We start from the raw sequence: 16,508 nt of genomic DNA, 5'->3' as shown, positions 1-16,508 counted from the left end.
TCCATTGGCATTGTAGTGGTTTAACAGCTGTACCTAAGGAATACACTAAATTAATTTGAATGAAATGTTGTTTTCTTAATGTATCTAAGGTGGAGTTCAATCTGTCTCAAAGTCAAAGAACTGGTTTCAGGAAGGCTGTGAATGTGACTGTTGTGAAGAGAAACAGTGAAGTAAGACACAAGGTAAGATAATAATATTTTATCAACAGAGATAAAATGTGTCTTACTTGTAGTTACTGTAATTTAGCTTGTTATGTTTATGAGAACACGTCCATTTATAATCAAGTCAATGGGTCCCAATTTCCTGAGAGTGACCTACTCCAATCTTGTCCAAAACAATTATTTTAACCATACACCCTCAAGAAAGGTTGGGAGTTTTGATGAAGTAATCACCAAAGGAAAACTGCTTTGATCCTTCTCAAATTCTATCAATTATTGCTTTAAGGAATAAGATTGTGAGATCAGCCTGAAGAATTTGCATATTATGGATACTGGGGCTTGAAGGGTTATATTTTCACTGAAGAAAAACCCCAGTATGACATGAATTTTCTTTTTTTTTCCTACCAACCAGCTACTGTAATTTAACAGAGAAGTCATGTTCTTTTAATAGACCCTTGCACATGATGATTGTGAATATGATTGTGGCTAACAAATCCTACTCAAAAGTTTTTGTCATTAGAGTTTTGGGGCCATGTGTTTCATTAACATTAACAGAGTTGATTTGTCAATCATGTCAATTGACTGCCAGACAACGTTAATTTTTTAAGGGATTTGTTGCTACACTAAAGGAAAACTTTGGCTTTTTGGAAACATCAGAACATGACAAGGAAGTGTTTTTTCACTACAGGTATGTATCAGATGTGCACTAAAAATAAATAGATAATTTAATTGATTAATAAATGAAACCAAAACTACTTTGTAAGTCAATAAATTAAACAATATTTGGCATATAAACGTGCCTTAGAATTATTCTACTGTCTTGTAAGCCGTAATTTTTTCAACAGCTGTAGTTAACCTCTAAGCAACCCCCAAAATGCAAATCTTTGGGGTTTTAGGGAGTGGTCTGGACACGTCTACTGTTTGGAAGAAAATTTATTGCAAACAAATTATTTCTAATTGACAGTAAGTTATGTGTTGTTTCATGTTGTCACTATAAGTTTTTTAACTGGCCAGCCGGGTCTGACTTTTGGTAACTGCCTTAAAATAGACTCATTAAATAATTCAATAGACCCTTTCACGGTTTTTTCAACTTTTGACATGGACAAAAATGAGTGAAATTGCTAAGTTCAGGGTTGTCACTAAGATTTCAAGTTGCCAGGTAAATACAACAAGTAGGCGGGGAATCAAACGGCTAGGGATTTTTGTTCTATTTTCCAATAAAAGTAGCCGGGGGCCACTCTCTGAGTACCTCCAGCTCTTAATGACAACCCTGCTAAGTTTGAAAGTGATATGTCTCAAACGAGCAAAGATATTATATAGCTTTGAGAAAATTTACTGACATTTAAATGGTGGGCAAGTTTGTGCCCCCCACCACACAAACGTCTGTAAAATTTTGCAACTTTGAGAAGCTATATCTTTGTTAGTTTCGAACAAATCACCTTCAAACTTGGTAATTTTATTAATTTAATCTGCGCTCTTTATAGTGGAGTTGACAGATTTTCACTAACTCATCCATGTCAAAGGCTGAAAAAAAAAAAACCGTGGGAAGGTCTAAAGCTCTTGAGAAATCTCCACAGTCAAATTTCCACCTCCATTACAGTGAATATGATGGTGATCCAAACGAGCTGATACTTGGTGATGAGATGGAATATACAATCAAATGTAAAAATAGCAAAGTCAGTGCAGAAAGGGTTGTTAAGCTGCCGCAGGGGACAATTGTTCGGGAGGATATTCTACCAGAAGTTTACATTGGACGAGTGCTCAGGTCTCTAAGAAGGGCTGATCCACAGGTGAGTAAAGTGCTTTTCTAAACCTTTTCCTGGTCTGGCCTCGGTTGTTGGAACGTTGGATAAATTTCTATCCAGTGGATAAGTGTAATGGAAAACCACTTGCGCTATCCAGTAGATAGCATTATCCACCTTTCTAACAACTAGTCCCTGAACTTCAGCTTATGACAAAACAAAGTTACTGAGACTTGTCTGCATAGCTGTAGACAGTAAATATGTGTATTTGTTGTTCTTCGGAAGCAAGAAATAGAAAAAAGAAGGCAGTTATGTGCACCATGTACAGATGTAGGGCATCAGTTTTTAACTAGTTAACTTCAGGCAAGACAATTTAGGACAGACTTGACTTTAAAACTTCTTAGCAAGAAAATGAAATTGAATATGGGGCAGTGTATGAGTATGATGCTGTTTAACCCTTTGACACATCAATAAATTTGGTGACTCAAAACGGCTTGGAAACTAAAATTTCGAGGATGTTTTTGGACTTTTTACATTTAGGGCATGAATTTATCGTCATTTCAGGCCATGGAACCTAAAAATGAGCCTAGCTAGCTGTAAAAAGGGGCAATATGGAGGCAATACGTCCTAGCAGGCATGATCACATGCTGTTTACGGAAAATTCCCTCATCCATGTCTGGAAATTCTGTATTTTAAAGCCTCCCCTAGGGCATGACTCAGCAACTGAGGACATTTCTGCTACGTTTTCAATGTTGGTTAGCATGCAAGGATTTTTCCCATGCCTATCGTCAATGATTTGCTCACTGGTAAAAGAGGGGGTGGCCCCAGAGTGGTTTTGCATTGAAATTGGCATGCAACAGAATTTCGCATGCCTTGTAAGCATAATTTGAGGTTCCGTGACCTTCTCACCCATGCCGCGAGAAGCCTAGGTTCTAGTAATAAGTAACTCATAGCCAGCAAAATCTCCGGCATGCCGGGCATGCCAAATTTTCTGGCATGCCCGGCATGCCAAATTCTCTGGCTTGCCGGGCGTGCCATAATCTGGGTCATGCCGGGCATGCCAAAATCGGTCTCTGGCATGCTCTCAACGCACAGGTTATAATTCCTTGAATCTACAGATATTTTAAGCCTGGCTAAAAAAAAAAAAACTAAACAGATCACAGTGCTTATCGTTTGATGTACGGTTACACGATGACGTCATTGCTATTCCTTTCATTTTCATAGATTTGGTTGTCCCAGCGAAGTTTAAATAACAAAAGCTCTAATTTTCACAAGAAAGAAAAACCCTGAGGGATTCTGCCGTAGTAATAAAACAGCGTCATCGTGGAGATGACCTGTCGGGGGATTGTAAAAACTGCTCACCCCCGGTCTTTTAATGAGTCTTTAATAGGATTCCCATTTCACATTGCGAATAAAATGGAATTGACTGAAATCAGTAAAAAGAGAGACAGAGACTATTTTCATTGTATAATAAAATGCATCTATGTTCCATGAAAGCTTTTAAAAATACAAGGTTATAGAATATCTTTCAAAGTTCATTACAAACTGAGCCATTAGCCCCAAAATGACTGTTCATTATTCAGTAAATTATGTTGCTATATTCCTAGACTTTTACTCAACTAAACAGGGACTGCCATTGGTTGATTCTTGGTCACGTGGCCTTGACTAAAATCAAATGTATCCCGATCGTGATTGATCGTGATACATTAAACAATGTATCCCGCTCGGGATACATTGCAGCACGTGATCAAAGCATGGTGGAAAGTGGTGTGACAGAAGGCGGGAAAAACACCGCCAGGTCCAGCCAGTTTTCTTTTTCGTGAATAAACACAACAACACAAAAACGAAGCCTCAAGCTAAAAAGCAACGATTTTTAAAGTTATCCCAGAAGCTCCCAGAAGAAAAACAGCAGCTAGTGGAGGAAAAAGATGCAGATAATATGAGGAAAGTACTTTTGTTTGTAAATCATTCATTCAGTGATTTTGAGAATTAAATTTGCGTTGTTATAAGTACCGAGTCGACTGTTTTAGTTCGCTCCGGTTATTCTTTTGTTGCTGTTGAAGTGAAAGTCTAGAAATATAACAAAACACTTAATGTCAGGTCCCTCGGGAAACCAGTTAGTTTTGTTTTCCCTCGAGTCCTGATGTTTCCCTCGACTTCGTCTCGGGAAACATCAGGACTCTTGGGAAAACAAAACTAACTGTTTCCCTCGGGATCTGACATTAAGTGTATAATGTTTGACAATGCAATGTGCTTGAATATAACGTTGCAATTACAAATCTCTCTAACGCAATTTTCCCTACGTTAGAAAAGCTGTTTTTATCTTGTTTCACATTTTGATAAGGAGTCTGAGTTCCTCTTTCTTGTTTTGTAGGCTTGCCAGGGATTAATGTTTTTGTGTCATTACCAGTGTCTGTGTTCTTTGTTTTTAACTCAAAGTCAGTAATAACTGACAGTATCAAAGAATTGCTCTCTTGAAAAGTAATTATCTCCTCGTCATGTCTGGAAGTTACCTGTAACAAAAAAGAAGTGGAATGTTAACACATGCAAGGGCAATATGAAAAAAAGAAATAGAACATGTAGGGCTCAGCTTCTCTTAACATATTTTCATACTGGCTTGCTGAGTCTGTTAAAGGTCGCAACTAATTGTCTGAGGCTAATTTCACAAGAGTGTGCAATTGAGATAAATGCATCGTAAATAAAGTGAAAGAAACGTGGTTTCACATTAGCCAATTTACATTGCGTTGTTCGATGATGTTTACACGCTCTTAATTCTACTGCGAAATAAACCTTTGCATTTGGATTTGCAAGTCAAGATTATACCGAGTTTGACTGACACTTAATTGAACAACAGTTTCATTTTTAAGCAGGTAAGGTGTAGACCCATATAAAGCCGGAATATGTAAAGGAAACTCAGCGAAAACTTTTTCGCATCTTTTTGTGGCGATATTCTCTCACGGCCCGTCAACTGATTAGGGGTTGCGAAGAAAAAATAAATTAGGATCAAAGGTTACATCATTTCGTATGTTACATGATTTCGTATGTTACCTAGAGTTCTAATAAATAGGTCATAAAATAGGATAAACGAGAGCGAATTTGTTTCTCAATCGGTGTATAAAAAAGTGAAGCTATCAAATGAGAAGTTTATAGAGTATCAAAATTATTAAAAAGCTCATATAATTAGGAAAATTCCTATACGAAAACAATGTTAGTGACATTAAATTGATCAGATAAAATTCTCAGAAAATATGTCGAATAAAAGCCTCATTGTTAAATTTTTCGGCCCACAAAGCAAAGTTGAAAAAGCGACTAAATCTTAGTTTTTTTACATTGAACATGTTTATTAGCTTAGTTTTCGTCCGTTTTAAAAGCTTTATAACCCAGTCATAATTTTCGGGTTAAAATAGTACAAAATCATTTCAAAAACCATGTTCATTTAAAGTAGAGCAAGCAAACGTGAAAATTTTGTAATTCACAAGACGGACCCAGCCAGGTTGTTTAAGCTTAGAATTATTTGCATTTTAGCGTCCTATAAATTTACCAGAATCGCCTCTCAGAGGCTTACTGTAGCAAAGCATTTTGTAGTACACAAGACAAGCAATGTAAGCCTTAAGTCTTTGCTTGGATGAGATGTCCAAAAGAAAAATTAGTTTTGTGGACCTAAACGCACATTCAGAGACTGCTTATATTGAGTTGTTTACAACTTTGCATTGACACTTGCAGCACGTTCATTTTTTTAAAGCGAAATCCAAATCTGATTTTGGCATTTGATTTACGGATATTTTATTTTGTCTCCTAAAGTGATTGTAATATCCGTTTGATTGTCTTTCAAACAACATTCTCAAACTCATTAATAATTCATAAAGAAAATTCAAAGGAAATTAATGTTTAATGAGTGTTTGGATATCAGATGAAAAACTGCTCATTTTTGCATCCTTAATTTCTCCTTCAAAAGTGATTTTGTTTGAGAAGAAATATCAAACATTCGACACAGTGTTTCATCACCAGATGAAACATCTCGAAGTTCGTCAAAAATACTCCGCTGCGCGTCGTATTTTCAACTCTCTTCTCGGTGTTTCATCTGGTGATGAAACACTGCGTCTCATGTTTGATATATTACGTCAAACTATGCAGCAAAAATAAGTAACTTTACCAGTACAGTGAAAACATATGACCGTAGGTGCCAAAGATAATTATACTCGAGCTATAAAATTAGATCTGACTTTTTTAGCTTTGGTTTCTATATTTTTGAAGTTTTCTCTAGTCTTCTTAGCAGCAGAAGAAGATTACAAGACATACAAACAGAAACAATCCGAAGTGAACGAGTTGACAACCACTTATGCCGGAGTTCTTAGGCATGCTCAACAGCAAGATAAACTGAATGCCAAAAGGCTAATTCACGGGATTTGTTCGATATTCAGGCTTTTTCTTTACCAAATTAATACTAAATTTGTACTTACAGTCTCTCGCAGAATCCATTTCTTGTCCAGCATTCACCAACATCTCAACCATGCACCGCAGAAAAAAAAGACAAACAAGTGCGAAGAGACATGACGACATCGTGACGCCACAACTGCCACGCTACAACAAACTAGATTCATCGTCATCCGAAAACAGTTCTGCGGAAATTCGGCCGATTTCGTGCGTGCTCGGGGCATCTTCGGATGACGCAGATGACGTTGCTCAAAGGACTATCGTCAGCAAGGAGTAAAACAGTTTGCGAGATTCGCATAGCCGACAAGAAGCGCACTGAAAAACTAAGTAAAATCTCTCTGAGAAGGCAGTCCAAATCATTCACCAAATCAGAACGTCTTTGCAGTATTAACGTCGTACTCTCGCACTGACTTGAACGACCTGGTAAGCTTAATTTTTACCAGTCTTTTAATGCTGTTGACCGGGAAACATTCCGACGCGATAAAACTTAAGCATGGATAAGTTTATACTGAGAAGATTTGTTATCTTATTGTTTAAGACGCTTTTCCGCGATCAAATTTAAATCTGGACCCAGAAATGTCAGTATCGGTTTGAAATAAAAGGATTAATCTTTGATTGCAAGTTAAGTATTCTATTTTATGCATGAATAATGTTGTTTTGTTGTGCTTTTTATTTATAAATCCAGGGTTCTGTCTTCAGTTTTGCCAGTCGATCCCGTGACACACATTGTGACAAACATGACTTTTCGTTATAATCTGCATTTATTGCCAGGCATGAAACCTGTAACTTCAAGCTCCCTAAGATATATTTGGCGATTATATGTGATTCTCAGGATATGATGCTGAAGCGAACATCAAAATCAGTCTCGCTGGGCATGCCAATTTCTTGCCTGGCATGCCGGGCATGCCAAACCTTCAGGGCGGAAAAACGTTCTGCGCAAGCTTCTGCGCATCCCTTATCGCAGGCTCAAGGCGGGCTTTTTCTGTGTGTTGACTGGGTTTGTTTGTTGCTGAAGTTGAGTGAAATGCACGAGGTGCGAACGTTTGCTCCCTGTAACGCATTTTTATTTGAAATGTTTGCTTTTTTTTCGTCGCTTGAAAATTACTTTGGATTCAGAACAACCAACGTTAAAGGAAAAACGGATCATTCCGTCAGTCTGAGGTGGAATAAAAGGTTTTGAACATTTCTTAAGAGGCGAGTATTTTTCTGATTGCGCATCCGATTAATTTGTGAGTTGATTTCGCCGGGTTGAATGAAAACCCGCTTGTATTCTGTTATTAGTAATTACGGTTACTTTTTTTACATGCCCAGATTTATTACCTTTGCAGAACCAGATTTATCTTGGTCTTCAGTCAAAGAACCATATTGCTGTAATAACGCATAAGAGTGAACAAACTTGTGCGCCTAATTAAATTAAACTTTCTCGGAAATAGAAGGCCAGCAAGCTCACTCAAGATCACTTTTCTGTTGCTCAAGTAATAATAGTCAGAGTTTTGTTTTGTTTTGTACATAGTTTTGTTTTCCAGTGCACTGTGAAAGTTTCTGTTCTTTATAAGAATAACTTTCTGTACGCAAATTGTCCTTTTCACTCGCTGTGAAGTAGAGAACGACAACTGCCGGCAGTGACTTCAAAACAATTGACTCTTTTCCCGTAAACAATTGCTGCAGTTTGATTTGACTGAGGCGAGCAAAACAAACCCTTATGTGCAATCTTCTGTATTTTCTAATGATCGGCTGAGTTTAATTTGCTTAAACGAAGACCCTTGCACTGATGGACCAGTTAAGCGTATTGAAAATAGCTAAATGGTGAATCATGGCTTGGCTGCCAAGTTGCAACTGATCTTTTGCTTTTAAGATCTTAAGGTAGGTTGTTTTCTTACAGAAAATTCATTTCTTCATTATCAGCAACAAGTTTTTGAAATAATGTAACTTTAACTTTGGTTGAAGGAAAAATCCTTCTTACTTGTAGGTTTTTGACAGATGTTATGCGTGTTCAACTTGACAACACAAAGCAAAATTTATATATCTGCGCGAAACGAGCAAGTTTAAAAAACTATATTTGCTTTGAAACCGATTTTTGGGAAGATTTTACTGGATAAAGATTGACCTTTTTTCTGCCCACATATCAACGCAATAACTTCTACATTGAGGATTTTGTTTATATTTTAGTGATCTACGAAACTACGAGTGTCCGATCGAGCGAGGGTTTTAAATGACAGCTCGAGTGCGACAAAGTTCAGTGACTTCAAACGCATTGTGGGCAAGCGTTAATTTTTTTGGGCAAATCACTGTCCAAAGATATGTTGTTTTTGTGTCCACAGTGGAGCTCCGGACCTTATATATCCAGAAACTTCCTTATATGAACACATTTTGTGAATGCATCTTGAAAAAAATCGGACCTACGCATGCACATTTCCAGTACAACGCAAGGAAATTAATGTCGTTAAAGTCCGTTTTACTATGAGGTATTCTTCAAGAAAATTAAGTAACGACAAGGTTATAACCACAGCTTGCAACTTTTGAAGACAAATTTCCTGTTCTTTCCAGGTTATGAGTGGAAACATTTTATTTTGAGGCAAGAAAATATTTGAAATCCCGCCATTTTTTCAAACCCGGCCAGGGGATCTGGGCAAAAAAGTTCACGCATGCTCATTACGTTTTTCCGCCCTGAATGCCAAACCATTATCGCATGCCCGGTTTAAATGCCCGGCATGCCAAACCAGAGGAGCAAAAACTGGGAATGAATTATCAACCCGGCGAGAGATCTGGGACCTAAGTTTAGCTGAGTCAATTTTGGGCTGCGAGGGCATGAACCCATTTTTTCCATGCCTATGAGATGTTATTTCTAAGTACCAATGTTCCCTTGAATTTTGTCATGCCTAAATATATAAAATTTTCCCTCTCTCATTAATCCTCAGACTGGATGCGATTTTTACGCTCGCTAAGCATGTTCAACTGAAAATCATGCCCATACCCTTATTCAAAACAAAATGCTATCGAATTTTAGTTTCCAAGCCGTTTCAACCCTCCAGGTTAAAGTTTTTGCTTGGTCGCCATTTGGCGACAAACTCTTTAGGTTTAGGGAGACTTTTTTACAAATCAAGTCACCTGCTTCAAAATTCTAGGTGCCATGGTGATTAAAATGGTCATAACTTGGAGGGTTGTGACTCAAATTTGAAATAGACTTAACAGGGATAATGTTTTAGGATTTAGGAAGTCGTGGAATTTCAGACTGAAGCTGGTAAAGTTAGCATAGCAGTCCAGTCAAAACTGAAGGCATTCAAATTTTTATTATTGAACTTGTACTGTGCAAGTCCAGTTTATTACATACTTGTATGTTACTTTTGCAGCAAATAGAGTATGCTGGGTTGATTGAGCGCATCACATCTGAAGGTCCAGATAGTGAGGAGGAGAATGGCGTGGAAACAGAGAAGGATGATGAATTGTCATTTTCTGTTCAGTATGGCATCACAAGTTTAGTGGATAAAAAGACAGTCCTGCAGCCAGGCGATAAGGTATGCATATCAATCACATCACTTTTATTTATGTGAACTTTAGTTTTATATTCCTGGCTGTATATCGTGTCAGTTCTATTATAGTTGAGTTTATGTCAAATTAATACGGTAAAACGTTATAAATGCACTATTCTTTAGCAAACTCTACTACTGTTCGTCCGTTTTACAGCATGTTTAAAACTTTGCAGCTACATTGTAGGATCATAACCCGTTCGTGTAAATTTGAGCACGTCATTCCTGTTCTTAGAGAACTAAAACGTCTACCTGTCGCATCCATGCTTGTCTACAGGGATGGCATACTGGCTTTTTAAGTGCTTAAGGGGATTGGCTCCAGACTATCTGGCTAAAAAATGTAAAACGAGGTCTGAAATTCACAACAGAGACACGCGCAACGAGAATAAGATTGACATTCCAGGGTACAGAACTGCCCCAGGCCAAAGGACATGTTGAAATGCTGTGCCTGCCAAAATTACCAAAAATACGGGCTCCCTGATAAAAGATGTTCTATCGTCTTCATAACTCGTCCGGAGAATTTTTCTTTATGGGTAACCAGGCATCAAGTATTGACTAAGCATAAAATTGACCAAAGAGATCAATATCTTTATGACAAAGCCCCTTTAAACAGAGATCAAGAGTTACGTTTCGCTTTTTTAACTAGTTGAGCACAGAAATAACAGGTTAACTTTTTTTCCATTTAACATTACTTTAGGTCCGCTTTCAGCTGGGCGTGGATAAAATCACTGGGAAAGAGAGAGCCATGAAAATAGTCAGCGTACGTCAACGCGTGCGAGCACGTGTTGAGTCAGTCAAAGGCCAGGTTTGTTTTCCTTCAGCATTATTATTTACGAGTACGTGATTTTGAAAAACATGAACTTGGTTTATCAACTTAGTAAGACGTTGCTAAGTGAAGTCTTCAAAACGTAGGTAATGGAAATAAAGTATTACTCGCGAGAATTTGCTTATGTTTTGTTTTTGTTTTGCTCAGTTCGGTTTCATTGCTTATGAAAACGAAGAAGGAAAGAATCTCTTCTTTCACATGAGTGAAGTGGAGGGTGATATGGAACTACAGGTAACCATATTTTGGTTTACGTAATGTTGATTGTATTTTTTTTTGTTCCTATCCATATTCCATGCTGTTTTATTGATGTTGCAGCTAGATATTTTATTATTTGATGTATTTCATTAGTTACTTCTTTGTTTTAATTGTTACATCTAGGTTCTTAGCTTTTTGCCATATATCTTTTTATGAGCTTAAACCAATGTTAAACATTTTTCTAAAATCATCCTTTTTCCCCACTTCAGCCAGGAGACGAAGTTGAATTTGTCGTTGTCCAGAATCAGAAGACTCGTAAAATGAGTGCTTGTAGCCTGAGGAAAATGTGGTTAGTGCAAGATATATAGTGGCTGTCCATCTTTTTACTTCTGTCCCTAATCAAACATGGAGACACTTAAAATGTATCAAATGTTTTGAGTTGAAAAAAATTCAAGAAAATCATCAGTGAAGTATTATGGGAAAGCAAATGGTATCGAGGGTGCTAAAGATTTCATCTCCAACTCGAAGCCAGCGCTTCAGTAAGCTGGTACCCTCGGAAAGCAGAAAAGCGTCCTTCATTTAAGCTGTCCTCATGAAAAAACTATCTCATCACTAGTGAATTCGTCCATTAGCAATTTGTTTAAACCGTTCCAGTAAGTGTTTGTTTCGTTTTTTCTCGCAGCGAATCTCAGCGGCCTGAAAGGCTCATCCGCAGAACATATTCCGAAGCTACAGATAGTCCTGGACCCAGGTAAGAAAAACACACAAGCGCGTCAGGAAGTTTGCCTGGACTAATCTCTTACCCAGATCTCTTTTCGACGAAGACTTACCCAGACTTCATATGGGCGAGGATACCGACAAGAGATCTGGGTACGAGATTACGAAATTATGGATGTGCATGGTCCCAGATGCACCTTTTTTTACCAGTAATAGTTTTTGAAAAGATGTTCTATTCGTGATGTGGGAGAGAAAAAATCAGGGACCAGATGCTTATATCTTAACGTCAGACAACCGTCGATCAACCCAGTCAAACCTTTCCATTTTAATGCGAAGCTTTAGCAAGTACGTCTTACGTTAGTTTTGATGTCGTGAGCTGTTAGGTTCCTTACGTGGTTCGAACCAATGGCAACCCAGAATACTGGTCGTCGGGCGCCCCTGACTTCGTCTAATGAATACGGGAGCAACAGATTGATGTACTTGTTGTGGAGGACTAAGTTCCTCTTGGCAATCTGCAGAAAAGCGGGGGAATAAACGAAATTTGTTGACACGATTTACTCACGTGACTTTCTTTGGAGCATTGTTATTCCATTCTCTTTGGAGTCTTTTTTCCACATTTGTTTCAAAGTTGAACAAAATATTGTTGTCACACTTATTTGTAGTTGCATTAGCGAGATCGTAAGAGAAACTGCGGATGCCCTGTCTGTCTTAAATTTCAACATTTAAAAAAGTATTGATAATTCCAAGTGCTTCGGGGCGTTGTCGCTAACCCTAGTGGTTTGCTAGCCTTGTACTCGGATTCTAGTTTGTTACTAGCATACTAGTTTTATTTTTTTCCGGTTAGGTATTAACTTATTATGCATGTAACTTTAAAAATATGTTTCAGTTGTTATTTAAGTAAGTGTGAATTAAGATACTGATTAAGATACTGAAGTTACTGATTCGAAATTGATTCATTTTTGTTTCAACAGAGTGGAGGTGATTCGCCAGCCGACAGGACCAGACGGCACGAAGGGATTTACACAGCCACGAGTCCTCTTGTACAACTCCCACACATCGGACAAGCTACAAAATGGGACATCAGCTGAGGAGGGAAGCGTATTTGAGGACCTTGTAGCCCAAATATTTGATCAGGATTAGCAGAAAAGGAACTTAACACGAACGTTATATATCCACAAAAGGACTTCTGTAAAATAGAAAACTGCATGCTTTTGGATCGACTTTAGTGTTCCAGCCACAAAACAAACTCGCGTCAAGCAGTTGCTAGTATTTTAATGGTTAGGTCTTGCTACCAGTAGATGCAGCTTCGAATAAGTGGAGAAAACGACTCATGGATCAGGTTAACAAAATAATGTCAACTGTTGAACGCGTTGTATGCTAGGTGGCGTATCATATTCTAACCACTAGCTTCTACTAGATTTCAACATGTCACTAGATAGTTTAGACCTTACGTTTACTCAAGACGTTCCTTGTGTGAAAGAATTTTTTTGTACTCGATGATTGTTTTGCATGCTTAATGTTTATTTCGTTTATTTTAATTGATTTTTTTTTAATTTCTGCACGAAGCCATAACCAAAATAAGTAACCAGAGACGGAACCGTGGACCCACTCTTACCTTGGATGTGCAATTGTAAGATTACGTTGCCGAAAGGATAAACAATTGAACATGGTATCTCAATTATCGACGCATCGCAAGGTAAACTCCCTTTACCTTGTTTTGTAAAATCACTGAAACAGAAGTAATACATGAATGACGTTGTAAATGAAATCATCAGTGATATTGTGATTGATTGTTTAAGGCGGTCTCAAATGGGACAGATTGGGTCAATAGGAACGGTGGTGCTTTAGTATTTTGTAAAGGTTTGCGCACGAGTGAGAATAAGTAGAAATTGTATTAGGGTAGTTACTTAATTAGATAGTGAATGTCAATGAAGTCCCTTTATAAAGTAATAAACTACAAGTCAAAGGATTCCATGAAGAATCGTGATTTAAGGTACAGCAGAGTTCGGTTGCTTTTAGGAAAGACTTCACGACCATTTATTGGCACCCAATAATTATGATCGTTCTATACCATAAAGGTGCTATGTTTTTAAATGGTATTCAAAAGTGATGTCTTCGTTCAATTTTATCCTTGTTTTAATGTTTATTTTCCTTTGTTTTGGGGTGATAATGAGTTTAGAACAAAGGAAAACAAGATTTAAACCAAGGACAAAATTTAACCACAACAGTGACATTTCGTCTTTGATTAGCTTCATAAAACCCCACATCTCAGCATTCTAGTTACAAGCCAAATGAAGCTCCAAGTTACAAATAGCCCAAATCCTCCTAGGTGCCCATAATCTGTCATACATTGCAGCAATCATTTTCTGTTCTCCTTCAAATAAAATTCATTTCATAAAGTGAAAGATATTGCTCTTGGCCTCATTTTGAAAGTGAGGTTTTTTTGAAACTCGAAAATGTCGGCTTTTTTTGCTTGCTGGTTGTTTTTGTGTACCTCAACCCCATTTCACGGAATATTTTGATGATTCCGTAACTCTATTCAGTGAGCGCCCTCAAAAAAGAAAAATGTATTCACCATGCATAAGGTGTTAGTCAAATCCATCCTTAAACCAAATTGATACCACAACCAGTACCAAACATTACAACATGATTTTTAACTCGGTAATTAATTTTATGGCACTTACTGCTCTCTTTTAAAGTAAGGAATGGTTTTTGTGTCTTGCTAGACAATTCCTAATCGGAGTGTCAAACAAGGAATCGACGAGCTTGATATTAAAAGCCCCAGGGTAAAAAATACAGCAAGTATTTTCTTCGGCTGAATAATTCAAAAATTGCTTTAAGATTAGTTCAATTGAGCGGGATGGAAACTGTACAAAAGAGCTAATTACACATACCAGTTTTAAGGTTTTGAATTGACGCGATTTGAGTAACAAGGTACAAACAGAGAAATGAAAACGGCGATAATTGACTGCTGGTAAAGTGATTCGTGTTGTTTATTTAAGATCGAAAGCTAACTGCAATCATTGACAACAACCTTTTCTGATAAGTAGAAAACTAGCGAAGCAAATTCAATAAAAAAACGGCAAAATTTAGATTCATACAGAAAAAATGGAGAACAGAACTACAAACAGAGCAAAAATGTCTAATAAACGGTGCATAAAAGCAAGATTGCAGTATTTACAGGGCGTTATAAAGCTAGTGAAGCGACATCACGAGCCACCTGTTTTGCTTTGAATACTTTAGCGGTTTTCCTGGCTTACTTGCTTGATTCTCCCTTCAGATTTTTTGTCTGAATAATAAAATTCACTTTTCCCTAGCTAATGCTACTAATAGCGCAAGTTTAGAAGGAAAAATGGTTTGAAAATGACGGTTTTTGCTCATTCACAAACAACAAACAAATTTGTGAATGAAGCTGCCAACGATTCCGCCAGGGTTAGCGGGCAAAATCGTAAAATACCGCCCGCTCTCGGAACCAATCAGATTGCAGGATTTGGAGGATTCCGCTCGCTCGCAAGCTTGGAAAAAATAAAACATGTTCTTGCTCATGTTAATGAGATTCCATCTCGAAAAAGAGTCCTAAACGGTGCGCCCTGCACCACTTACAACTGGGTCCGCCGCTAGGTTACCGTCAACAGACCGTAGTCCAACAGGAAAATTAAGTCGTCAACGGTTTATCCAAGTCAGTTTGCCTGCTATGCGAAATTTCTCGTGACTCGTTATGCATTACTCGCCAATATTTTATTGCGTGACGGGGCAAAAGAATGTCTTCAAAGGAACCTCGAAGTCAGTAGCTTCACCTAGAAAAAATTATTACAGACAAGTGGCCGGTATTCTCTTGACTTTAAGACAAAAGCATGTGACAGCTTTGATTTCTTGACGCCATTTTATTCTGACTTGCTCAAATGTCCTGTAGAAAAGATGAAAAACAATCGCTGTTAATTTATACCTCGAACCAGTGTCCAACATGTTCCTATCCTTACCCTTATTAACCCTTAAAAAGCCCTAAGATCAAAATTTGAATTCTCATTTGTTGCAACATCAAGAAAATTCATCTTGTGCGACCATGTCCCTAATTCTCATGAACACTCTGTTTTACAAAGCATTAATATTACAAAGAGAAATTTGATGCCGATCACTCTTAGGGCTTAAAGGGTTAATACCATACAGAATTCATAAAGAACAGAAGTGTAGAAGTTCTATACCAGGAAGTAAACTAGTGGAAACTTCTTGTGGATAAGGACTGAGATTTCTTCTCAGAAAAATTTGTCAAGTAAACGTACCTTTTTTATTTAGTTAGGGACTGCACATGTATTTGACTTCGATGTACTTGGATGACCAAACAGGACAAGGGTTTCCGTAAACGTCATTGGAAGCATGAAGCTCACAGGAGACTTTCCCATCACAAGCACGTTTTATCTGTAAAAATTGCAAATTGTAAATTGTACAGTGAAACTCCGCTTTTAGGACATCCGCTTTATAGGAACACCTCATTATTAGGGACAGTTTGCTTTACCCCTGGGGAAAGAAAGCCCTTACATTTTCTCTAAATTTAACCCGCTTAATACGGACCCCCTATTAATTATAATAAGGACACTTTTTATAGCCCCTCAGTGTCTGTATTAACGGGTTTGACAGTAATTTGTTTGCCCATGAAGCACTTAGGAGTTCTTAAGAATTCGTTAAAACGTGTTCATGCGTTCTAGATCGAATTGGAATTTGAAAATGTTAGTTTTTGAGAGGGAAAAACCGGAATACCCGGAGAAATACGTCAGGGAGCAAGGGAGAGATGTAACTACAAACTCAATCCAGATATGGTGTAGCGGATTTAAATCCGGGCTACATTGGTGGGAGGCGAGTGCTGTCACCACTGCGCCAACCTTCCCCCTGCTTCCACGTGATAGATAGAACA

General features: G+C 37.8%; 1 protein-coding gene across 1 annotated transcript in view; it reads left to right on the top strand.

Annotated features, from left to right (window-relative positions):
- Positions 1-13,568, top strand: part of LOC140935310 (cold shock domain-containing protein E1-like) — a 28,288-nt gene extending 14,720 nt beyond the window's left edge. Inside the window, exons 21-29 of the mRNA XM_073384861.1 lie at positions 90-182; positions 767-846; positions 1,759-1,948; positions 9,685-9,849; positions 10,559-10,666; positions 10,835-10,918; positions 11,152-11,231; positions 11,565-11,633; positions 12,571-13,568. Coding sequence (XP_073240962.1) covers positions 90-182; positions 767-846; positions 1,759-1,948; positions 9,685-9,849; positions 10,559-10,666; positions 10,835-10,918; positions 11,152-11,231; positions 11,565-11,633; positions 12,571-12,739 — 1,038 coding nt within the window. The 3' untranslated portion in view covers positions 12,740-13,568. The remainder of the gene's footprint in view (positions 1-89; positions 183-766; positions 847-1,758; positions 1,949-9,684; positions 9,850-10,558; positions 10,667-10,834; positions 10,919-11,151; positions 11,232-11,564; positions 11,634-12,570) is intronic.
- Positions 13,569-16,508: the final 2,940 nt, after the last annotated feature.

The sequence above is a fragment of the Porites lutea genome, chromosome 4 (assembly GCF_958299795.1).
Source record: "Porites lutea chromosome 4, jaPorLute2.1, whole genome shotgun sequence".
Taxonomy (NCBI): domain Eukaryota; kingdom Metazoa; phylum Cnidaria; class Anthozoa; order Scleractinia; family Poritidae; genus Porites; species Porites lutea.
Note: the sequence above shows the minus strand (reverse complement) of the source record. Positions and strands in the feature narration are given on the sequence as shown.